General features: G+C 41.5%; 1 protein-coding gene across 1 annotated transcript in view; it reads left to right on the top strand.

Annotated features, from left to right (window-relative positions):
- Window positions 1–25,923, top strand: part of LOC109898821 (FERM and PDZ domain-containing protein 2-like) — a 62,544-nt gene that overhangs the window by 32,974 nt on the left and 3,647 nt on the right. Inside the window, 20 exon segments of the mRNA XM_031835007.1 lie at window positions 2,040–2,111; window positions 2,246–2,420; window positions 2,527–2,662; window positions 2,793–2,931; window positions 3,538–3,690; window positions 4,902–5,087; window positions 5,218–5,380; window positions 5,493–5,748; window positions 8,036–8,042; window positions 12,479–12,492; window positions 13,462–13,562; window positions 13,717–13,794; window positions 13,935–14,042; window positions 15,330–15,446; window positions 15,964–16,145; window positions 19,160–19,258; window positions 19,700–19,793; window positions 19,888–19,973; window positions 20,670–20,793; window positions 21,473–21,687. Of these exon segments, the coding sequence (XP_031690867.1) occupies window positions 2,040–2,111; window positions 2,246–2,420; window positions 2,527–2,662; window positions 2,793–2,931; window positions 3,538–3,690; window positions 4,902–5,087; window positions 5,218–5,380; window positions 5,493–5,748; window positions 8,036–8,042; window positions 12,479–12,492; window positions 13,462–13,562; window positions 13,717–13,794; window positions 13,935–14,042; window positions 15,330–15,446; window positions 15,964–16,145; window positions 19,160–19,258; window positions 19,700–19,793; window positions 19,888–19,973; window positions 20,670–20,793; window positions 21,473–21,687 (2,505 nt within the window).

The following is a 25,923-nucleotide window of genomic DNA, read 5'->3' as shown; positions in this document are numbered from 1 at the left end:
GAAAACATTGATTATTTTGGGTCCATGGCCAGGAAACTCCCCAGACCTTAATCCCATTGAGAACTTGTGGTCAATCCTCAAGAGGCGGGTGGACAAACAAAAACCCACAAATTCTGACAAACTCCAAGCATTGATGATGCAAGAATGGGCTGTCATCAGTGTGTGGCCCAGAAGTTAATTGACAGCATGCCAGGGCGGATTGCAGAGGTCTTGAAAAAGAAGAGTCAACATCGTAAATATTGACTCTTTGTATCAACTTCATGTAATTGTCAATAAAAGCCTTTGACACTTATGAAATGCTTGTAATTATACTTCAGTATTCCATAGTAACATCTGACTATAATATCTAAGACAGGGAAGCAGCAAGCAAACTTTGTGGAAAATAATATTTGTGTCATTCTCAAAACTTTTGGCCACGACTGTATATGCTTTCACATCAATGCCTCAAGATTATTGTCCAGAGTACAATTATCCCAACATCTATCCTTTTATATGATGCATTAATCAGTAAAGAAACTAACCCAACCCAATTATGGCGGTTAAGGTAGCTCCCAGACCCAACCCCTCTGCATGTCTACAGTGGAATCTAGTATTTCTCTCTCTCTTTAGCTCCACTTCCTCTGTCATAGCATCTTCAAGCTCACCCATTATGCAGCTGGATCTTTCTTCACATGAGAATTGTGAACCCACCGATGAGAGACATGATGATCATTACCGCTGTAGGTGCTGCAAGGAGTTCTGTTGTGTGGACCAGACCAACGCTGTCCCAACACCCCTGCCTGGTGTATCTTTATGTACACTCAATCTCCAGAATTCAGCCCGTGCTCTCGGTTATCTCCTGTGTCTCACTACAAACAAAGTATTACAGGACACTACATGACGTGTCAATAAATAGGTTATTAACGTTCTGCTTATTTATAAAGTTCTCTCATGATCCACAGGGTGTGAGAGGTATTTGTGACAGAACATATAACACAGTCAAAAAGTCATAATTATTGTTAAACCCTGCCCATTTCCACAAGTTATCTTTTTTATATTTATTTTTTAAATCTAACTAATGAAGTCCCAAGTTGGATGGGTTGGTCCACCAGACCTTCTGCACATTTGGGCAGAAGTATCTAGGAATGAGATTAGCTATAATGTGACTAAGATGTTATCACTGTAGAGCATATGCCATCCTTCAGCACAACATGTCACCCTTTATAAAGCACATGTTTAAATCATATTCGACATACCGTGTTATGTCACTTTAGACATTGGTGATTATGTCACACAGTTAGGCCACATTTATGAACCCTTTATAAAGTATGACATACGCTTATAGATGCTTTGTAACACATTTATGCAGTGCTTATAATTATGTTCCGGCCCCCTGACCTGAGAAAAAATCAGCCCGCTGTTGAATTTGGTTGATGTTCCCTGATCTATGGCACCCTGTGATGTGGGTTGATGTTCTTCTGAGACCCCGTCGAGTTATCTTCTGATAACACAAATAATATACAACAGAATGCATGACTCTGAGTCATACATTCTATAGATTCCATACTTCTTTTTACTCTCAACATTTTTCCTCTGACGCATATAGCTCCTTCACAGTTTAAGATATAATCCCAGTCTCATGCACTAAAGCAAATATGATAATTAGATTGATTTGTATGTTACTCAATGAACGTTCATTGAAAATAATTTGTCTTTGAAAACTAGGATGTGTACGCACAGCGTACTTTGAAAACTAGAATGTGTATGGGGATGAAACGAAGATACAATAAGCTGGGTGTAGTCAGCATAGCCTGTGACGTCACTGCCCCAGTTAGATCGAGGTAGCTGTCACCTCCGACCCAGTTCTGGTTTATCAGTCTTGACTTGAAACTGCAGTGCTGCTGGAGCATGGTGACGGTCATAGTCAGGACTGATGCATCCTGTGTGTGTGAAGGTGTGTGTGTATTGTGGTGTATGAATTGTTTCCATGTGTAGTGATGTTAGCATGATGTGATTGTGTATCTGCATTGCTGTGTTTACATCGTGTTGTGTCTTTTCAGGCTCTGGGTCCTGAGTTTATCAGGATGGCTGACGAACCATAGGTAGGTCTGGAGCTTCCAGGATCCATAGTGGTAAAAACATTAACTTTTTTTTCTAGAATTGTTTTGGAAGACTCTATTTTTTGTTGACTAAAGATTGGTTATCCTCTCTCTCTCTCTCTCTCTCCTTCTCTCCCCCTCCACCTAATCCATCTTCTTCCGACCAGTCTAAGAAGGGCAGGTCTTGTTCGTCCCAGAGAGAGGTTACTGTGGTGTTGCCCAGTGGTCAGTCTGTATTGGTCAGATGTGACAAAAAGTCCAGAGGGAGAGACGTGTTCGACATGGTGGTGGCTCACGCTAACCTGGTAGAGCACTTCTACTTCGGACTGGCCTTCATCGATGGTAAGAAACTGACAACAACCCATCTCATGTGTCTCATAAACATATACTGTAGTTTATTTATTGATTTATAGTCATACTACATATACTATGTCATTCTTTCTTTTAGATGATGAATATTTTTTCCTGGACCACGAGATTAAAATCTCAAAAGTTGCTCCTGACAGTTGGAAAAAAGTAGTGTCGACTTCTTTTCTTGTTTTTCTACGGGTCAAGTTTTTCGTTGACGACATCTCTTTCATATTGTGAGTCTGATCATTATTTTATATCTTTCATTTTACTGAAAAGTATCTAGTTTTGGTATGAACTGTTGAACTGTTAGTGAAATGCAGTTATTAGTTGTCTCTTTAAAGAACTGCACATTGGGTGTTCCAGACACAGGCTGACGCGTCACCAATACTACTTGCAGCTGCGGAAGGATATCCTAGAGGACAGGTTGTACTGCAATGAGGAGACGTGCATGTTCCTGGCAGCTCTTGCTCTTCAGGCAGAGTTTGGGGACTACATGTCTGAGGTAAACTGAGTGAACCACTGTCTCAGAAACATCATTTTTCTTCAGTGTTTTTCTTTTCTTTAATGATCTACATTTTTTATTTATTTAACTAGGCAAGTCAGTTTAATAACAAATTCTTATTTACAATGACAGCCTAGGAACAGTGGGTTAATAACTGCCTTGATCAGGGGCAAAACAACAGATTTGTACCTTGTCAGCTCGGGGATTCAACCTAGCAACCTTTCGGTTACTGGCCCAATGCTCTAACCACTAGGCTACATGCCACCCCATAATGGAATAGGTTCTCCATAAAATCCTGAGAGATTGTATGGCTCTTAATCATTCTTCCAGCCAAAGCAGTATGTTTATGAGGAAGTAGTATCTCATTGATAGACCTGTTATATCTGTCCTGTAAAACATCAATGGCAATGTATCTTATTGACAGACCTGGGTAATGTTCAGTATGGCACACACAACCAAAAAATTAAGTCAAGGTAGTCCCTCTCTGTTGCAGTTAGTTTTATTGAGTTTGTTACCTATTGAATGCAATCCTATTATATCTGTATGGTAAAGACTACTACATTAGTGTCAGTATATGTCATTGACAGGCCTGTTATCTCTGTTCAGTTGTATGGTAGGAACTACTACCAGCCGGAGCAGTATGTGTCTAAGAGAATGCTGGAGAAGATGGCTCTGCCCACTCTAAAGGAGGAGTTGTCACGGTTCCACGCTAACAATGCCGAGATGCTGCCCGAGGAGGCTGAGACCGAGTTCCTAAAAGTAAGAAAATTGAACAGTGGTTGAACACTGTATTAAATCTATTATTATTTGCAGAAATCAAAGTTTTGGAAATGAATCCCCAGTTCAGTTTCATAAGACGAGACAAGACAGTTTCCTGCAGTTTTAGAACAAAGTTTGCTTGATCTGAACAGCCTAGTTTTAGAACGGCTCATGTCTGCTGCTGGAGTCAACATGTCAAAAATCTTTAGCTAAAGTCTTGCAATGAGACGGATCTGTTTATCCATTCAGAGAACAATGAGCTGATGTTCTGTTTTAGCCAAGCAGTTAGTTAGCTAGCCTAGCTTGCTGATACTTCTCTGACAAAATACCAATGTGTGGTCTGTTTCTGGTGCATGTATTTCATAATACTAGTTTGCTACAACAACTTGCTACAACAAGTGTGTAACGGCGTTCGTCTGTTGAAGGAGAGTCGGACCAAAATGCAGCGTGGTGGTTACTCATGTTCTTTAATGAAAAAATAGCGATACATGAAATAACTAAACAAATACAAAAACAACAAACGAAACGTGAAAACCTATTTACAGCCTATCTGGTGAACACTACACTGAGACAGGAACAATCACCCACAAAATACACAGTGAAACCCCGGCTACCTAAATATGGTTCTCAATCAGAGACAACGAGAATCACCTGACTCTGATTGAGAACCGCCTCAGGCAGCCAAGCCTATGCTACACCCCTACTCAGCCGCAATCCCAATGCCTACAAAACCCCAATACGAAACACAACAAAATAAACCCATGTCACACCCTGGCCTGACCAAATATATAACGAAAACACAAAATACTATGACCAAGGCGTGACAAAGTGGCCAATTGTTTCAAAATTTCATCACGTCATTGTAAAGAGGCACCATTAAAGTGGAAATGGTCTCAACTGCACGTCTCGTTTGTTTGATCTGAGTGCCCGGTCTTCAGTCAGTTTTACAACACAACATTCTAAAACTGGGTAGTTTTGTCTCGTCTTATTTTTGCTGATGTATCTCAACTGAGCTTAAAGATACAGTAAAACAAAGCTTCTATTATTGCAAATCATAATCAATTGAGTGCTTGCCCTTTCAATTTGATTTAATCTATTTTGGTTCCCAGGACCCTTTTTTACATGTATACACAAGAAGATGTTGAATTGAGCATGTTCTCCTCCTTTACTGAGATCAACCTTGCAACACACTTGTTCTATCTACTCTCTAGATCGCTCAGCAGCTTCCAGAGTATGGGATGGTGTTCCATCGGGTATGCCGGGAGAAGAAGCCGGTGGTGGGGGAGCTAGTGCTGGGAGTCTGTGCCACTGGAATCATTGTCTATGAGCTGAGGAACCACCTCCGTACCGTCACACGACGATTCCTCTGGAGGGAGACCGATACCATCTCTGCCAATGTGAGTACTACTGGAATACTAGTGTTGTATTCTATACTGTGCTTTCAGATGTGTGTTTGACATTAACAGCTGCAATGCTCTTGATTTAAAAGACAGGCCCCTGATGGTTGTCTCTCTCCCTCTTCCCCAGCGTCGTAAGCTGACAATAGAGTGTGGTGGTCCCAGCAGTAAGAAGCACAGTTTTGTGACAGAGAGTTCTAAGATTGCTCAGTACCTCCTTAGTCTCTGCTCCGCGCAGCACAAGTTCCACAGTGAAATGACCTCCAGGCAACTCAACTACAGCATCGCTCAAGGTATGGGGCTCTTAGAGCACAAAGTCAGACAGGAAGGCACGCATGCACGCACACACACACACAAACACACACACATTTGTTTATTCATTATGATTATTTGTTGTCATTTCAGATGAGAACATTGAGAAGTACCAGTCTATCTGTCGGACACGTGGCTCCCATGTGAAGCGTCTTTCATGTTCCGAGGTCGTCCTGAACAGTGTAGAGATACCGGCCAACCTCAGCCAAAGCGAGTCGCTAAGTAAGTTGTATGATGACATCATAGCGAAGGTGGAGGCATGTCTACGGCAACAAAGTGAGATGAGAGAAATCAACAGAGATCTACCCGAGCCATGCCCACTGTCAGAGGTGAAAGAACAGGACTTGAGGTAAATTACATAACACTACATGCAGGTAACTGCCAAAATAAAGGAAACACCAACATAACGTTTCTTTATAGGGCGTTGGGCCACCCAGAGCTGCCAGAACAGCTTCAATGCCCCTTGGCATAGATTCTAAAATTGTCTGGATCTTTTATTGGAGGGATGCAACACCATTCTTCCCTGAGAAATTCCATACTTCTGTGGGTTGAGATTTGGCCATTTTATACATGACCTTAAGCATGATGGGATGTTTATTACTTAATTAACTCAGGAAGCACCTACTTTCAATAGGCTTTGTATCCTTCATTTACTCAAGTATTTCCTTTATTTTGGCAGTTACCTGTACATAACTATATAACACTACAGCACAATGGACTTCATCATCAATAAAATGCTTTTCACTTGAGCTCAGAGCGTCCTGCATTCTATGGTGGTAATTCACCTCATCTACTGTGTTTTTCCACAAAATGAGTCCCTTTTGAGTAGTGTAACTTGGTGACTTTTTTTTTCACCTGATTTTAAACACCCACACCAGCGGAAATCCACTTTTTTTTTCAGCTGAAAGATGATGCCCAGAGTTTACCCGTGATGTTGCTCAATGATTTAAGTCAATAAGTCATCGTTTTAGTCAAAGTATGTGTTACGGCTCTCTTCTATCTCCTCCTCTGACAAAGAGGTAGAACAAGGATCGGACCAAAATGCAGCGTGATGATGATTCATGATATATTTTAATGAAGGAAAACCTATACATACAGAAACTACAAAACTAACGAAATGAAATAATGAAAACCGAAACAGCCCTATCTGGTACAAAGACAGGAACAATCACCCACAAACACACAGTGAAACCCAGGATACCTAAATATGGTTCCCAATCAGAGACAACGAGAATCACCTGACTCTGATTGAGAACCTCAGGCAGCCATAGACTATGCTAGACACCCCTACTCAGCCACAATCCCAATACCTACTAAAACCCCCAATACCACAACACAACACAAAATAACCCCATGTCACACCCTGGCCTGACCAAATAAATATATAAACACAAAATACTAAGACCAGGGCGTGACAGTATGATATATTTGGGCTTGAACAGGAAAATCCGAAGTTAAACTTCATATCTTTTCGCGTCTATGCTGTGTGTTTCATGATAAAATTATGTACATTTATGTCTGACTCTACGTCTTGCGAGGGACGGCATTATCATACTTTAGTTAATTTGGAACCACCTACAAAACATGTACATGTGCGGACTCATTACTTCCTGTTTACAACCTGGTGCTACGGTTTACGTTTGTCTGCACTGCACTTAGTTCGATCTGAAGCTGTTGAATGGGCTGATGGTGAAACAGTGAATAAGAAAAAAGCTAATGTTATTCTGATGAGCTACTGATGTTCACTTGGCTATAGTAAGTAGCCTGGCAAGGCACACATTATGCGAGTGACTTATCAGGGGATAACCTTATGACTAACGTCACCTAGCTAGAGGTGAAAGAAACGCACACCTTTGTAGGCGAGGTGCTGGCTAGCGGAGTAGAACACTTGAAAAATTAAAGGAGAGCCGCACACACTAGGAGCTCAGATGCAATAATTGAATAACCTAATATCCGTCACCGAGCTAACATGTGATGTCAAAAGTGGATGAAGACCTGGATAGATGAAATGTCAACACCGATGGGATACATTATATGAACTTGACAATAAGATACAATGACATACTGTTGGTAGAGCATGTCGCTTGAAATGCCAGGGTTGTGGGTTCAATTACAACAGGGAACTGTATGCACTCACTACTGTAAGCAGTGTGTGCTAACCAAGGTTGCCAGGTGTACAGTGTTTCCTCCGACACATTGGTGCGGCTGGCTTCCGGGTTGGATGCGCACTGTGCGGCTTGGTTGGGTTGTGTATCGGAGGACGCATGAATTTCAACCTTCGTCTCTCCCATAGCGATGAGACAAGATAGTAGCTACTAACAATTGGATACCACAAAATTGTGGAGAAAAAAAAACAGAATGACATTTAAACAAACATACACACACATACACTGAGAGTGAGAGAGAGCAATGTGTAGGAGGATGGACTGACCCATTGGTCTAGCTAACGTTAGTTATCTACATGGTTGACACTGCAGCTAGCTAGATAGCTTAGCCAGTATTTTTAGTGGCATCCTAATGTGATAGCTAGTTTCCCACTGCCACACATATCTGATTAATCTGTGCACGCTTTATTTAGCCAAAAAACATAGATTATGTGGCAATATAAAAAATTGATATTAAACTTTTTCTGTCAGAATCTGGGTCAGCCTAAACTAGTTAACTCTCTAGCTAGTTAGCTACTTTGCCATTTAATTTGCACTTGTCCACAAAACACCATTTCAGCAGCAGAATTACATCTTAGAAATACATTTCTTACTCCAGAAACATATAATAGTACAAAGGAAGAAGTTAATTAAAGTCCAACATACCTCTGATCGCGTCTGGCTGAGAACCCAAGAACGAATTGAAGTGCGCTTCACGTCAAGAGCCTTGGTGGAGATGAAACTGGGTTTGATGGACAACTTGGAGAGCCATTGGACTTAAGAGTTTTTATGAGAAGCTATTTTGAATACATTGAATTGGTCAAGAGGTTGTGAAACGTTCATACAGACATAAAAGGGAACCAATAGTATCGGTTCATGTAAAAAAATGAAAATCATTGCTGTCGGTTTTCCTCCGACAGCAATGATATAATAATATACAGTGCCGTCGGAAAGTATTCAGACCCCTTGATGTTTTCCACATTTTGTTACTTTGAAGCCTTATTCTAAAATGGATTAAATAAATACAAATCCTTAGCAATCTAGACAGAATACCCAATAATGACAAAGCAAAAACAGGTTTTAGACATTTTTGCAAATGAATTAAAAATAAAAGACACAAATACCTTATCTACACAAGTATTCAGACCCTTTGCTATGAAACTCAGGTGTATCCTATTTCCATTGATCATCCTTGAGATGTTTCTACAACTTGATTGGATTCCACCTGCAGTAAATGTAATTGATTGGACATGATTTGGAAAGGCACACACCTGTCTATATAAGGTCCCACAGTTGACAGTGCATGTCAGAGCAAAAACCAAGCCATGAGGTTGAAGGAATTATCCGTAGAGCTCTGAGACAGGATTGTGTCGAGGCACAGATCTGGGGAAGGGTACCAAAACATTTCTGCAGCATTGAACATCCTCAAGAACACAGTAGCCTACATTATTCTTAAATGGAAGAAGGTTTGAACTACCAAGACTCTTCCTAGAGCTGGCGGCCCGGCCAAAATGAGCAATCGGGGGAGAAGGGCCTTGGTCAGGGAGGTGACCAAGAACCCAATTGTCACTCTGACAGAGCTCCAGAGTTCCTCTGTGGAGATGGGAGATACTTTCAGAAGGAAAGATTCAACTCTTTGGCCTGAATTCCAAGCGTCACATCTTGAAGAAATCTGGCACCATCCCTAAAGTGAAGCATGGAGGTGGCAACATCATGCTGTGGGGATGTTTTTCAGAGGCAGGGACTGGGAGACTAGTCAGGATCAAGGAAAATATTAACTTAACAAAGTACAGATATCATTGATGAAAACCTGCTCCAGAGCGCTCAGACCTCAGACTGGGGTGAAGGTTCACCTTCCAACATGACAACGACCCTAAGCACACAGGCATGACAGCGCAGGAGTGGCTTCAGGATAAGTCTCTGAATGACCTTGAGTGGCCCAGCCAGAGCCTGGATTGAACGTCTCTGGAGAAACCTGAAAATAGCTGTCCAGCAACGCTCCCCGTCCAACCTGACAGAGGTTGAGAGGATCTGCACAGAAGAATGGGAGAAACTCCCCAAATACAGATGCGCGAAGCTTGTAGCATGATACCCAAGAAGACTCAATGCTGTAATCGCAGCCAACAGTGCTTCAACAAAGTACTGAGTAAAGGATCTGAATACTTATGTAAATGTGATATTTCAGTTTTATATTTTCAGTAAATTAGCAACAATTTCTAAAACCTGTTTGGCCTTGTCATTATTATATTGATGAGAAAAATAACTAATTAATTAGTTTTAGAATAGGGCTGTAACTTAACAAAACGGGAAAAAACTCAAGGGGTCTGAATACTTTCCGTAGCCATTGTAAATCTTATGCGACTGAAGTGATTTGGTAAAATGTAAGTTACTTCCTTCAGAAATTACTTGAAATTACAAGTAAAACCCAAGGAGAGTAACTAGTAAAGGTACTAGTTCCTCCAAAAATGTAAAGGTAAGTAGTGGGCCAGATTCAAACCCATGCCTACTCTGGTACGTGTGCTGTTGTCAGCAGCAGTAACTGCTGGACCACACAGGCACTGAGATAATATATATATTGTCTGATGCTTGCCCTGAACATATAATAAACCATTGATCTAAAAAAACAGATTTGACATCTACCCCCTTCAAATATTGTACATTTATTATAATCCGCATACAGTGCCTTCAGAAAGTATTCACACCCCTTGACTTTTTCCACTTTATGTTGTGTTATAGTGGAATTAAAATAGTTTTAAATGTCTTTTTTTCATTAAAAAAAAACAAAATTTTAACATTTGTAAAACATTTATGAAAAGTAAAACACTAATATATCTTGATTAGATAATCATTCAACCCTCTGAGTAAATACGTGTTAGAATTACCATTGGCAGCGATTACAGCTGTAAGTCCTTCTGGGTAAGTCTCTAAGAGCTTTGCACACCTGGATTGTACAATAATTGCACATTATTCTGTTTAATATTCTTCAAGCTCTGTCAAGTTGGTTGTTGATCATTACTAGACAGCTATTTTCAAGTCTTGCTATAGATTTCCAAGCTGATTTAAGTCAAAACTGTAACTAGGCCACTCAGGAACATTCAAAGTCATCTTGGTTTTAGGTTATTGTCCTGCTGAAAGGTGAATTTGTCTCCCAGTGTCTGTTGGAAAGCAGACTGAACCAGGGTTTCCTTAATGATTTTTCCAGTGCTTAGCTCTATTTGGTTTATTTTTATCATAACAAGTCCCTTAGCCTTGCTGATGACAAGCATACCCATAACCTGAGCAGCCAGCACCGTGCTTGAAAATACGAACAGTGGGACTCAGTGATGTGTTGTGTTGAATTTGCCCCAAACATAATGGTTTGTATTCAGGATATAAAGTTAATTTCTTTGCCAATTTTTGGGCAGTTTTACTTTGTTGCCTTATTGCAAACGGGATGCATGTTTTGGAATATTTATATTCTGTACACTCTTCCATATTGTGGACTACTGCAATACCCTTGTTAAAACCAAGTAGTGAGTTTATTTGTTATAATTAATTGGTATTAGATTTAAAAAGTGATTGAATTGTTCCTAAATTGTAAAGTTGATAAATATTTATTTTGAATAAATATTTATTTAATGTATAAGTGAATAGGTTAGTTTACTTTTAAGTTTAAGTTTTGACCAATAAGGTTGCTTGTTAAGCTGTGGCCAATGGGAGTGGACCTCCTTAATAGGAGGCTTGGGAAAAAGAGGGAGAGAGACCTTGAGAAAAGGATGGGTTTTACATGAGGATCAAATCAAATCAAATCAAATTTTATTTGTCACATACACATGGTTAGCAGATGTTAATGCGAGTGTAGCGAAATGCTTGTGCTTCTAGTTCCTACAATGCAGTAATAACCAACAAGTAATCTCACTAACAATTCCAAAACTACTGTCTTATACACAGTGTAAGGGGATAAAGAATATGTACATAAAGATATATGAATGAGTGATGGTACAGAGCAGCATAGGCAAGATACAGTAGATGGTATCGAGTACAGTATATACATATGAGATGAGTATGTAAACAAAGTGGCATAGTTAAAGTGGCTAGTGATTGATACATGTATTACATAAGGATGCAGTAGATGATATAGAGTACAGTATATACGTATGCATATGAGATGAATAATGTAGGGTATGTAACATTATATTAGGTAGCATTGTTTAAAGTGGCTAGTGATATATTTTACATCATTTCCCATCAATTCCCATTATTAAAGTGGCTGGAGTTGAGTCAGTGTCAGTGTCAGTGTGTTGGCAGCAGCCACTCAATGTTTAACAGTCTGATGGCCTTGAGATAGAAGCTGTTTTTCAGTCTCTCGGTCCCAGCTTTGATGCACCTGTACTGACCTCGCCTTCTGGATGATAGATAGCGGGGTGAACAGGCAGTGGCTCGGGTGGTTGTTGTCCTTGATGATCTTTATGGCCTTCCTGTAACATCGGGTGGTGTAGGTGTCCTGGAGGGCAGGTAGTTTGCCCCCGGGGATGCGTTGTGCAGACCTCACTACCCTCTGGAGAGCCTTACGGTTGTGGGCGGAGCAGTTGCCGTACCAGGCGGTGATGCAGCCCGTCGTTGGTGAAGAAAAATTATAAAAGAAGCCATACCTACTAAGACATGAAGGGAAATGCCGATTTTATTTGATAAGAGAGTTGTTATAATTGTGTTAAGACTTAGTGAAGACTGAAGCTACCGTCTCATAGTGAATGTATTTGACAGCCTTGAGGTTAGCCTAGCATCGTGTAACACTGAGAGAGAATTGCTTGGGAAAGCTTAACGAGTTCATGTTCCCATGGGATGTCGGTTATGGCTAAGGAGTTCCATCTGCATTGATAGCGGTGCTTGCTGTGGATCGTGTGAGGAAACCTGCAAGGAACTGCCATACTTTGCTGAAGGAAAATCTACAAGTAGTGCGTAACCACAAGGTGAGGTGATTCTGGACTTTATGTATGTCGTCTTTTTTTTTTTAGCTCCAACGCGCGCCAACGGGTTATTAAGCAAGCTTGAAATAATTTGGACATGGGTTGTGCACGACTCATTGGGGTTTATTATTTTTATTTATTTTGATATTGTGCTATGTTAATATGTAATAACACACATATTGAACCTTATGTATGTTGCCTTGGTGGAGTCATTCAATTATTCAATCTAATTGAATGCATGGGATAGCCTATCCTGATACAATAACAGAAACCTATAATCATTTCATCTGAAGTTAATAGCAATTGTCATCGCCCTAGACAGTTTACAATAGGAATTATTATTGGAGATGTCCTTCTCACCTAACATCCCATGCTGTTGAGATACTCTACGTAAGTTAAGAGAGAGTCACATTCAAGCCTGCTGAGAGGGTTACACTACAATGTTGTTTCTCCCTCTCTCGCCCTTAAAAGGCAGGCTGTAACAGAACATAAAATGCGGAAAAAGTCAAGGCATGTGAATATTTTCTGAACGCACTGTAAGAATTCATACAAGACGCGCCGTAGCCTGCACGTAGCTTACATAGGCTACTTGAACTGACGCTCAGTGGACTTGCAGTCTAAGTGATTGTATAGCATACAAACACCACTTCCAGCTGTCCCGTGGCAGTGCTTCTAAATATTGAATATCCTTTAATATTTGAAATCCTTTGAAATCCTCCTGCTGCAGGATTGTTTTCCCTCCCTCAACAAAATGGGACATATTAAGATCCGACATCTGTACAACCATTTGTTTATTCATCCACAAAGGGAGAGACCCTCAATTACTTACATTGACTTCATCCTTTGATGATGATAATCATTATTCTGAAAAAACTGTGTCGTTGTGTTCTAGTACTCCAGAATTATTTCCATCAGATAGTTTATTATTATACTACTTATCTATGTAAACCCATGACTGTTTTTGTGTTCCAGTACTCCAGAGCCCATCCCCAGAATCATCTCCAATGCCTCGCTACAGAAACAGGACTCTGAGGGCTTCTCAGAGGCCCCCTCCACAACCTCCTCCATACCAGGTGAGGACTGAGTACGCTATATCTGAAAGATATACTCTCAAGCTGCATATGTTTAACTCTTTGCATTAACTTAATTCCATCACTCTTATCTTAGCTTATTTTATGAATGCTTATGGTATTGTGTTTAACCCCTGACCTGTGCGTTGTTTTACAGTAGACACATCAACCAGGGGTTCTCCAGAGAGAGAGATCATCTGTCTGGTCCTACGGAAAGACCCTAAATTGGGCTTTGGTGAGTAGTAGGGTTTTAGGGGTGATTGGGTGGTTTTCTAGATTAGTTTTTTTGCCATAGAAATACGATGACTCTGGTCCTCTGTCTCTGTGTGTGTGTGTGTGTGTCTCTCTCTCTCTCTCTTTCTCTCTCATTCTCAGGTTTTGTGATAGTGGAGGAGGACAACACAGGGAACCTGGACCAGGGAATCTTCATAGCCTCCATCGTACCTTACGGACCAGCGGACAGAGACGGCAAAATCAGACCAGGTACTGAACAGGGAGCTAAGTCATCAGGATTCAGACCAGGTTACTCATCAAGTTAACAGACACACACAAACACATCATACTAGTCGTTTCATTTTTCTTTGGTTGATGGTCAGACTGATACTGTGGTTGGGTTGATTATGTAGGAGGTGAGGGCCCTCGGAGTGTGGTGTCAGGAAAATAACCTCACACTCAACGTCAACAAAACTAAGGAGGTGATTGTGGACTTCAGGAAACAGCAGAGGGAGCACCCCCCTATCCACATCGATGGGACAGTAGTGGAGAGGGTAGTAAAGTTTGAAGTTCCTCGGCGTACACATCACAGACAAACTGAATTGGTCCACCTACACAGACAGCATAGTGAAGAAGGCGCAGCAGCGCCTCTTCAACCTCAGGAGGCTGAAGAAATTCAGCTTGTCACCAAAACACTCACCAACTTCTACAGATGCACAATCGAGAGCATCCTGTCGGGCTGTATCACCGCCTGGTATGGCAACTGCTCCGCCCACAACCGTAAGGCTCTCCAGAGGGTAGTGAGGTCTGCACAACGTATCACCGGGGGCAAACTACCTGCCCTCCAGGACACCTACACCACCTGATGTTACAGGAAGGCCATAAAGATCATCAAGGACAACAACCACCGAGCCACTGCCTGTTCACCCCGCTATCATCCAGAAGGCGTGGTCAGTACAGGTGCATCAAAGCTGGGACCGAGAGACTGAAAAACAGCTTCTATCTCAAGGCCATCAGACTGTTAAACAACCACCACTAACATTGAGTGGCTGCTGCCAACACACTGACTCAACTCCAGCCACTTTAATAATGGGAATTGATGGAAATTGATGTCAAATATATCACTAGCCACTTTAAACAATGCTACTTAATATAATGTTTACATACCCTACATTATTCATCTCATATGTATATACTGTACTCTATCATCTACTGCATCTTTATGTAATACATGTATCACTAGCCACTTTAAACTATGCCACTTTGTTTACATACCCTACATTACTCATCTCATATGTATATACTGTACTCGATACCATCTACTGCATCTTACCTATGCCGTTCTGTACCATCACTCATTCATATATCTTCATGTACATATTCTTTATCCCTTTACACTTGTGTGTATAAGGTAGTAGTTTTGGAATTGTTAGGGTAGATTACTCGTTGGTTATTACTGCATTGTCGGAACTAGAAGCACAAGCATTTCGCTACACTCGCATTAACATCTGCTAACCATGTGTATGTGACAAATACATTTGATTTGATTTAATGTAGGTGGTCGTCTGATCTCTCTGAATAAGATCAGTCTGCAGGGCGTGACATTCACCAATGCAGCAGCCATCCTCCAGAGCAGCCCTGATGAGGTGGAGCTCATCGTCTCACAGCCCAAATGTACGTAGAACCTATTACAATAAAATACATCCCCACCCAACTATACGCTACATACTCTCTCATTGTCACAGTTCTCTCTCTGTCATACACTCTCTGACAGACCTTGTCTGTCTGTTTCTCCCTATACCCTCTTTTCCATGCAGGTTCTCTGAGGGACAATAAGAGCTCGCGGCCTCCCAGTACCCGGGGTATGACATTGAAGAATTGACTTAAACACTTTTGTTCTTTGGCATTATAGGTTATGATGTTGGAGAGGGAGTTCAAAAAGCCACCCACCATCTGGTGCTGTATAACCAGTAACAACTTCTATATTACCCTTTTCAGACTATAGTGTCAAACCGAACCAAACTGTGCTGGGCTGGACATTTTCTTTTTACATAGTCTTTTTCAGCACGTTTCCAGCAACTGTGGTGGATGAGTAACCAGACCAGCTCAGTACTGCTTGGTTTGGCTTGGCTCGGCTCGATACGGCTCATTAGTGTGAAAAGCCCTTCTGAGTCCTTTCTCTCCCATGCAGATTCTCTGAGGGACAGTAAGACTTCTCTGGCCCCCAGTACTCAGAGTCTGATGTTGGAGAGGGGCTTTGGGTCCCAGACCACCCTGAATGGGACAGAGGAAGCCTTGGCTCTGTCTAACATGGCCACATCTAAACATGGCACGAGACTCCACAACCCTGTGGTCCGGATCCTAGACGCTCAGGTAACACTGCCCACTGGGCACACCGTCATTTCATCGTGGAAATATGGGTAATATTTGGTTGAGACATTGATCAATGAGATTTCAACCTTTATTCACCCACTCAAAAAGACATCCAACAGTTATTTTTTTATTTCAGTACTAGTTTGAAAACTATACACAACTAATAATCAACTACATTTCAATATTGGAGTGAGGTTAAGAAAACATTGATCTGATTTGACCAAAACACACCATGAATTCAACAAGGATTACCATCATTCCACGAAATTGTAATCCACAATTAGAGCAGTAACTTGGAAGAGCATTGTGTAAACCTTTGTCTATGTAAAAACTGTTATGCAAAGTAAATAAAACGGTCAACATTTTATTACACTTGAAAAGAAAATGCTATGCACCATAAAATACTGTAGATGCAGAAGCCATTTAAACAATAAAAAGCCCCAAAAAGTCATTTCTGGCACAGGCTTCTGGAAACACACATGAGAAGTTCAAATAACCAGTAAAAGTCACTGTCGGTAAAGGCTTTAATGCTTTTAACTTCCTAATTACTATTTTATCTCCTTTGTCATTGGTCCTCCCACTGCCCCTCTTGCAATCAGGTGCATGTTTCAGGCAGGTTGACATCGCCTGTAGTATTTCTGCCTATATAGCCTTTGACTCACACCTGCTGTAAAGGGGGAAAACAGCTAGAGAAGGTATTCAAATGTCATGTAAAATGTCATCATTTGGTCTCCACTGTACCTATAATTATGCTGCAAAGGTTGGAAACCTCAAATACCCTCTTCCTTTTGTTTCCTTTCATATTCATCGTTGACATGAGGCCGTTTGTCAAGGTTCTGTATAGAACACAAAATATGTACTTTATAAGCAACACTGCAGCTCTGGCCCACATTCTCTGAGATTAGAACCTGGGGAAATAGACATTATTAGACCATATAATATTGACCATAATTGAAAATCAAACTATTCCAATAGGTCTGATCTTACCTTGCAAAACTGTGCAACAGAGGGACCACTATGTTTTGACTAGAATAGGGCAGACACAGCCTTGCTGATGGTCCTTGGGATAAATTATTTTTCTTTTGCATTTGTTGATATTTGAGATATTGTGATGAATTCTGTGGAGGCACATGGAAGAATGAAATTGTCAATTTGCGAGTATGGTGAATGATATCACAGACAAGGTCTCCATCGTCTCTTATTTATTTGACAAATATTTATTTGTCCTGGAGGACGAAGCAACCATCTCACATGTTATTCTTGATGTATGGTTGGATGTTCTTGGCAGAATGTTTAACTTGGGCTGACAGACACTTGGGTTGACATCAGTAGTAGAAATATCAAAAACAGAGTGTCCAGATAAAAAATATTTTATAACATTTTTATAATTATTAGATGATGCTTACCCGACACATTTGTCTAAATTGATGGGTAAATGTGAAGGAAATGCTATAACCAACCCCCCCAGCCACATCTAGCAACAGTAAGTGGATGGGTCACTGTTGTCTGGACATGTACTCATGTTCATGAAATACAATAGATGGCCGTAATCACCCCAAGACACACCTGGCAAATTTGATGGGTCATGTAATAATCCGGCCTAAGTGGAGTCTTTTGCTTAGACATGTAGCTAGCTAGGTAGCTAGCTAGCAAGCTAAACAATGAACCGGCATAATCCCAACTCATATTACTACCAATACAAACATTGTCAAATATGTAGTATGAATGTGCAGGTAGCTTAAGCTAACAAACTAGGTTCTATAACTAGCAATGCAGATGGATTTTGATTGGAATAATATTACTACACTGATCATACACGTAACGTTAGATAGCGAGCCAGCAAGCTAACGTTCACTAACTAACCGAGTGCTTTAACTTGCAATGAAAATAACTCTGACAAAATTAGAAACTTATTTCTGAAAATCTAGCGAGACTCTTACCCGTATACATGGATGAATGATTCATGGCAGACTGGAACCATTTCAACTATATTTTGTTTGTAGCTACATCATTTTTGGCCAGTGTTGTGTCAAGGCAATCCAGTTCACACACTGACTGTAGCGTGTGCAGAAAGTAGCCAATCACCTTTTCCAACGGATCTGTCGATAGCACATAATAAATTTAGGGCATCAATGTTGTTGAGAAAAGTAGCAAAACTTTTGTAGTTCTATAAGGCTAATGTTATATCTTTCAAAAACGGTGCGGTAGAAAGGACTATCAACACATACTGACCAGCTCATGTTATAGACAGAAGCATGCTATATGGCAGACCTATCTGAACTCATCTCTCGGCATGTCCATCCCATCCATTATCTCAGCCAATCATGGCTAGCTGGAAGGTACCTGTATTTTTCTGTGGCAAAACCAGATTGTATTTGTATTTACAGACAACATACAAATGTGTTATTAGGCACATGAAAGTTGTTCCAGAAGGCATTTAGGCCAAAAAACGCATTATGAAAAAAAGTTTACATTCAAATGCCTCTCCTGTGAAGAAGTAGTGACGTGCGACTTTACGCCTCGTTTCCTGAAACGAGTCACATATTGTTGGAAGTACAACAAATCTACGGCTATACCAAAGCAGGTGTCAGAAGCTGTGTATGCTTGAAAACTTTGTGCAGAGGTCAAGTGAAGGGTTGTGGTGTTCATATGAATTTTGTGTTACACTATTGACAGCCTTTTAAATGTCACTTAAAATAGTTGTGAGGTATAGGATAGGAATAATAGGATTTTTTGAAAATTCTATTTGTGCAAGAGTTGTCATCATGTCTATAGACAACAACAGATACACTGAGTGGAGACTTAATAGAATAATAGGTTAGCTGATCAAGGTCATGGCTATGAACAATGGATAAATGGATTGGTGTTCAGGGAATTTGAGAAGTTTATTTCTATGATGTCACTGTCAGTAAGAGCTGTATTATTCACAACATGTGATAGCATTCTTGGTATTAATGTATTCTCTCTCTCTCTCTCTCTCTCTCTCTCGCTCTCCACCCATCCCCTCCCTACAGGTGTGTTCTAGCTCTACCTCCATCTGCAGTCTGAGGGCTGGGAAGCAGCTGGTGGTGGAGCTGAAAAAGGCTAATGGCAGCCTGGGTATCAGTGTAGCTGTGAGTAAATCTATATACGTTACAGTAGTGTTTCCCAACCCCACACTTTGGCCATCCCATAGAAACGGTATTACTAGAATGTGTACACATGAGTGTTTCAGTCAAATTGCTGTGGTCTGAGGGGCTTTATCCCTTCTAGTAATTATATTCCTAATTTCCACTGATTACACTACTAATGTCTCAGTCACACCAATCTACAGTACACACTCCTCTATAGAGTGGAGTTTAGAGGTCAGACTAGGGGTTAGGGGTCATGCTAAAAACAACCCCTAGTGCCTTTGCCTAGCCCGTACTCATAGTCTCCTATACTTAATGCAGTATGTTCTCCAGGGGAGTCAACACCATTGTTAGTTTCAGGGGAAAGAGTCAAAGGCTAGGGGCAGGGGTAGAAGCTATGGTATAATATATACAGTACAGTACAGTATGTGTTGTATTCTCCAGGGTGGAGTGAACACCTGTGTTCATTACGGGGGGATCTACATCGAGAGTCTGGTGCCAAGGGGTGCTGCTATACAGGACGGACGCATTCAGATTGGTAACCAAACATCACTAATCAACCAATACCTGACTAGCTTCACACATTCAGATAACCAGACAGCACTAATTAATCATGTGTGTGTGTATGACAGGTGACCGACTGCTGGAAGTTGATGGGTCCAACTTGCGAGGTGTAACACAAAAACAGGCCGTGGAGAGCCTGAAGAGGACTGGAGAGGTACGATGCACACACACTCCATCCATCTTTCTCTCGCTCTTTATTATTTTTCTCTTTCCCTCTCTCTCTCTCTGACAGTGGCAAGGTAAACCATATGTTTGCAGTTGTTGTTATTTTAGCCCATGCTAATGAGCTTTAGCCTCAACCTTTAATTTAATTGATGTTAGCATGCTCTACACTGAAACCCAGGTCATAGAGCTAACATAGCGATAACATAGCGATAGCCTAGCTTAGCTCAGTCACCACCTAAAGTATTAAGACCCCTTTACTTTTTCCACATTTTGTTACATTACAGCCTTATTCTAAAATGTATGAAATAGTTTTTTTACCCTCATCAATCTATGCGCAATACCCCGTAATGACAAAGCAAAAACAGGTTTTTATAAATTTTTGCCAATGTATAAACATGTAATAAATTCTGAATACTTTCCGAATGCAATGTGTATATAAAGCCCAGATTCCAGGACAATAACTAGTAACATAACAAATCTAGCTTTTTCCTCACATGACTTCACTGGCATAATGAGTCTCTAAACACCCGTGTCTAAACCTTTACGGACAGCATTCTGTGTTTTTAGCTGTTACAGTAAGTGCTTTTTGATGTTGTTTTTTTTCTTCTGTGTATGTTCACTGAGTGTATGATCGCTGTGGGTGAATGATCGTTATGTTATATGTGCAATTGCTCTGTGTGCTTAGGTGGTGCGCCTGCTTCTAGAGAAAGAGCTCCAGGTGGCTTCACAGAGCCAATCAGGAAGCCTCAGGAGAGACAGCTCCATGGAGATGACCTTGAGTGGCAAGGACTACAGCTTTGTCACTGATGGTGAGAGGACGCACACACACAGGCACACAAACAGGCAAACACACACACACACACACACACACACTCCTGTGACTTATCTGACAGCTACATTGTGATGACTGTCACACAGGCACACTGATGCCTTACAGCTCAGTGTTCGTGTGTGCATTCCACAGTGCACATGTATGTGAGTGTGTGTGTTCCGAGTCAGAAGCACAATCTGGGTTTTACGGTTTACACACATTCCAATCTGGTGGAGGGGCATAATGTACTCAGTCATTTTTTAACAGTAGAACATGCTCATTGTTGCATGTAAATAATGTGAAGCTGAATTAAAGGTGCACTAAGCAGAAATCACTCTGCCCTTTCCTGTTTGCAAAAATTAGAATAGTTAGTCTAATTTCAGTTTGTGACAAAACAAGGAAGTATAGTGTAGAGAATCATTGTACCATCTAAACCGTTGTTTAATATCTTTTCCATAAACAAAGATTTTGCATTTTCAGCTGGTGTACAAAACCAAATGGAACTTTGAAGCATAGAAATAGTGCACATAGAACAGGGATACCGCTTCTTAGCCTTGTTATTGCAGGTACATTTGGTTGGGTCACCCAAAAAGTTACATATTGCAGCTTTAAATTAAACACAAACACACACCATCCCCCCTCTTTCAAACAGCTAAATAAAAATGCACTCTTCTCAGACAACACTCTGGATGTGCGGTTGAAGAAGAGTCTGTGTGGTTTGGGCTTCAGCTTCTACATCAGTGAGTTGAACAGTGGTTCTGACCAGGGCAGCAGTGTGGTGCAGATCAAAACTCTGTTCCAGGGTCAACCAGCCCAGGAGTCAGGACAGATCAGAGAGGGAGACATCATATTGACTGTCAATGGAAGATGGGTTTCAGGACTCAGCTACCAGGTACGCAATGTCTTTTTTTGTACAAATCCCTTTGTCAAATCTCTTTGTGTTAAGGTTCGGTGTTAAATATTTACATATGTTGACGTACCTTGCTGAATCTGAGTGCGGCCGTTTTACACTCCTAACCAATTGTGGGTTTTTTTGCGTTATTTGTAAATTATTTTGTGTATAATGTGTCTGCCACTGTCTCTTATGACCGAAAAGAGCTTCTAGAAATCAGGACAGCGATTACTCACCTCGTATTAAAATACAATGTTTTTCTTCAACGAGTCGGACGAGGTGGATTTACTCCAGACACCCGACAAGGCCCTCATCCCCATCATTCGCAGGAGAAAGAGACAGAGATATCGAGGACGAAGGTCGTGGTGCCTTGTAAGGATCTGGCAGCAAGTGGGTAATTTGCCTTTACCATCGGTCCTATTAGCCAACGTACAATCATTGGATAATAAAATAGATGAACTACAAGCACATATATCCTACCAACAGGACATTAAAAACTGTAATATCTTGTGTTTCACTGAGTCGTGGGTGAACGACCACATGAATAACATACAGCTGGTGGGTTATACACTGTATCGGCATAGATAGAACAGTATCCTCTGGTAAGACAAGGGGTGGCGGTTTATGTATATTTGTAAACAACAGCTGGTGCACGATATCTAAGGAAGTCTCAAGGTTTTGCTCGCCTGAGGTAGAGTATCTCATGATAAGCTGTAGACCACACTCTAAGAGAGTTTATATCTATTCTTCGTAGGTGTCTATTTACCACCACAAACCGATGCTTGCACTAACACCGCACACAATGAGCTGTATACGGCCATAAGGCGGCACTCCTAATGGCCGGGGACTTCAATAAAAGGAAATTGACATCCATTTTACTTAATTTCTATCAGCATATTAAATGTGCAACCAGAGGGAAAAATGTTCTAGACCACCGTTACTCCACACACAGAGACACATACAAAGCTCTCCCTCACCCTGACCATAATTATATCCTGATTCCTGCTTACAAGCAAAAACTGAAGCACCAGTGACTCGGTCAATAAAAAAGTGGTCAGATGAAGTAAATGCTATGCTACAGGACTTTTTGCTAGCACAGACTGGAATATGTTCTGGGATTCTAACGTTGGCATTGTGAAGTACACCACATCAGTCACTGGCTTCATCAATAAGTGCATTGGTGACGTCGTCCCCACAGTGACTGTACGTACATACCCCAACCAGAAGCCATGGATTACAGGCAACATTCGCATTGAGCTAAAGGATAGAGCTGTCGCTTTCAAGGAGCAGGATTCTAACCCGAAAGCTTATAAGAAATCCCACTATATCCTCCTCCGAACCATCAAACAGGCAAAGCATCAATAAGATCAAATTGTACTACTCCGGCTCCGACGCTCGTCAGATGTGGCAGGGCTTGCAAACTATTACAGACTACTTCAAGGCAAGTAGCACTGGCCAGACGGATTACCAGGACGAGTACTGCGAGCATGCGCTAACTGACTAGCAGTGTCTTCACTGACATTTTCAATCTCACCCTGTCTGACTCTGTAATACCAACATGTTTCAAGCAGACCACCATTGTCCCTGTGCCCAAAAACACTAAGGTAACCTGTCTAAATGACTACCGACCCGTAGCACTCATATCTGTAGCCATGAAGTGCTTTGAAAGGCTGGTAATGGCCCACATCAAAACCATTATCCTAGAGACCCTAGACCAACAAAAGGGACACGTGGACACCTGCCTCTGTAACTGGATCCTGAACTTCTTGACGGGCAGCTCCCAGGTGGTAAGGGTAGGTAACAACACATCTGCCATGCTGATCCTCAACACGGGGGGCCCCTCAGGTATGTGTGCTTAGTCCCCTCCTGTTCTCCCTGTTCACTCATGACTGCATGGCCAGGCACGACTCCAACACCATCATTAAGTTTGCTGATGACACAACAGTGGTAAGCCTGATCACCGACAACTATGAGACAGCCTATAGGGAGGAGGTCAGAGACCTGGCTGTGTGGTACCAGGACAACCTCTCCATAGTCTCTAGGCCGTGCTGAGTTCAAGGACATGCCCCCACTTGACCGTAGCTCGCTCGCAAAAAAGTAGGCCCAAAATTAAGCCTGACCTAAAGTTGAGATGCTTTTGGGTCACAGTGGCAGATCACCGTTGAGGCTAGAAACAATTCAACCACAGGAACGTTCCTAAGGTCCTCCCAATCTGTACAAGCATAACCTGACCGTGTGGAATTGACCCTTAAGCGTGAAAACAGGGTGTTTTCTTCTAACAGTTTACATTTACATCTTTCCCCATAGGAATACGTTGCCTGCCTGCTGATTTCAATTTTCCTGGAACAACCGGAAGTGGTTAAATTTACCTTAAAAGTGGTTTTGATTTCACAACCTACAGTTAGTGACAGATACGGCATTCATCCCTCTGTAAATAAGTCCGTTCTTAACATAAAGACGTGAAACTCAGGATTCTGTAAAAGCCTGCGCCAAGGAGGATATGTTCACTTTCAGCTTCCAGTGACAACTGGAAGTGCCATAAATTGGGGTCATAGGGGCTGTTTCAAAGGGTTAAAAAGGTCACATCTTTCCAAAATGTCATATGTGTGATTAGGCAACCCTCATGAATTGTAAATCAGTCATTTCTCCCATCAGATGTCCAAGAAAAAACACACTGTCAGGATGTAGTGACACAGTGTGGTACATACAGACACACAGAGCCTGTAATAGTTACCGGCGTTCACACCATCAAAGAACCGTCAGACCTAGAGCGCTGAAACTTAATAAACCTGTTCTAGAGCTTAAGTCAGTAGTGCATGGTGAGTTATGTGGCTCTAGAAGGTTCTCAGGCTGAGAAACAGCCTCATCCATTTGCAATATATTCAATACATTTTTAACGTTGTAAAAATGACGACATTTAGAAAAGGCCCAGAATCACAAGACTAGGTGCATTGAAACCGCCTCGGCCCATAGACTACACATTTCTGTTCGCTAGCTCGGTCAAGGACCCTGTAGCAACCCCCAAAATAAGTGCATTTTCAGCACTAATTAACATCACTGCTCGGGCTCCGAATGACCTATCGAGCCAAGATTTGAGGTCGCCTCAGCTAGGCCTACACGTAATGTCAGAACTGGACCTCCAGCTCGAATGTAACTATGTTTCTGAAGGTTTTTTATGGTATTAACAGAAGGTGCTATGAATTGTGGGCCGGCTTGGAAATATGTGATAGTTGGCTTCTAAAAGAGTTGGACAAAGTGGGTTTGGTGTCTGTATGTACAGTGGGGAGAACAAGTATTTGACACACTGCTGATTTTGCAAGTTTTCCTACTTACAAAGCATGTAGAGGTCTGTAATTGTTATCATGGGTACACTTCAACTGTGAGAGAAAGAAAATCCAGAAAAATCACATTGTATGATTTTTAAGTAATTAATTAGCATTTTATTGCATGACAAATGTATTTGATACATCAGAAAAGCAGAACATAATATTTGGTACAGAAACCTTTGTTTGCAATTACAGAGATCATATGTTTCCTGTAGTTCTTGACCAGGTTTGCACACACTACAGCAGGGATTTTGGCCCACTCCTCCATACAGACCATCTCCAGATCCTTCAGGTTCTGGGGCTGTCGCTGGGCAATACAGACTTTCAGCTCCCTCCAAAGATTTTCTTTTGGGTTCAGGTCTGGAGACTGGTTAGGCCACTCCAGGACCTTGAGATGCTTCTTATGGAGCCACTCCTTAGTTGCCCTGGCTGTGTGTTTCGGGTCGTTGTCATGCTGAAAGACCTAGCCACAACCCATCTTCAATGCTCTTACTGAGGGTAGGAGGTTGTTGACCAAGATCTCACGACACATGGCCCCATCCATCCTCCCCTCAATACGGTGCAGTCATCCTGCCCCCTTTGCTGAAAAGCATCCGCAAAGAATGATGTTTCCACCTCCATGCTTCACGGTTGGGACGGTGTTCTTGGGGTTGTACTCATCCTTCTTCCTCCAAACACGGCAAGTGGAGTTTAGACCAAAAAGCTCTTTTTTTGTCTCATCAGACCACATGACCTTCTCCCATTCCTCCTCTGGATCATCCAGATGGTCATTGGCAAACATCAAACGGACCTGGACATGCGCTGGCTTGAGCAGGGGGACCTTGCGTGCGCTGCAGGATTTTAATCCATGACGGCATAGTGTGTAACTAATGGTTTTCTTTGAAACTGTGGTCCCAGCTCTCTTCAGGTC

The sequence above is a fragment of the Oncorhynchus kisutch genome, linkage group LG11, assembly GCF_002021735.2.
Source record: "Oncorhynchus kisutch isolate 150728-3 linkage group LG11, Okis_V2, whole genome shotgun sequence".
Lineage (NCBI taxonomy): Eukaryota > Metazoa > Chordata > Actinopteri > Salmoniformes > Salmonidae > Oncorhynchus > Oncorhynchus kisutch.
Note: the sequence above shows the minus strand (reverse complement) of the source record. Positions and strands in the feature narration are given on the sequence as shown.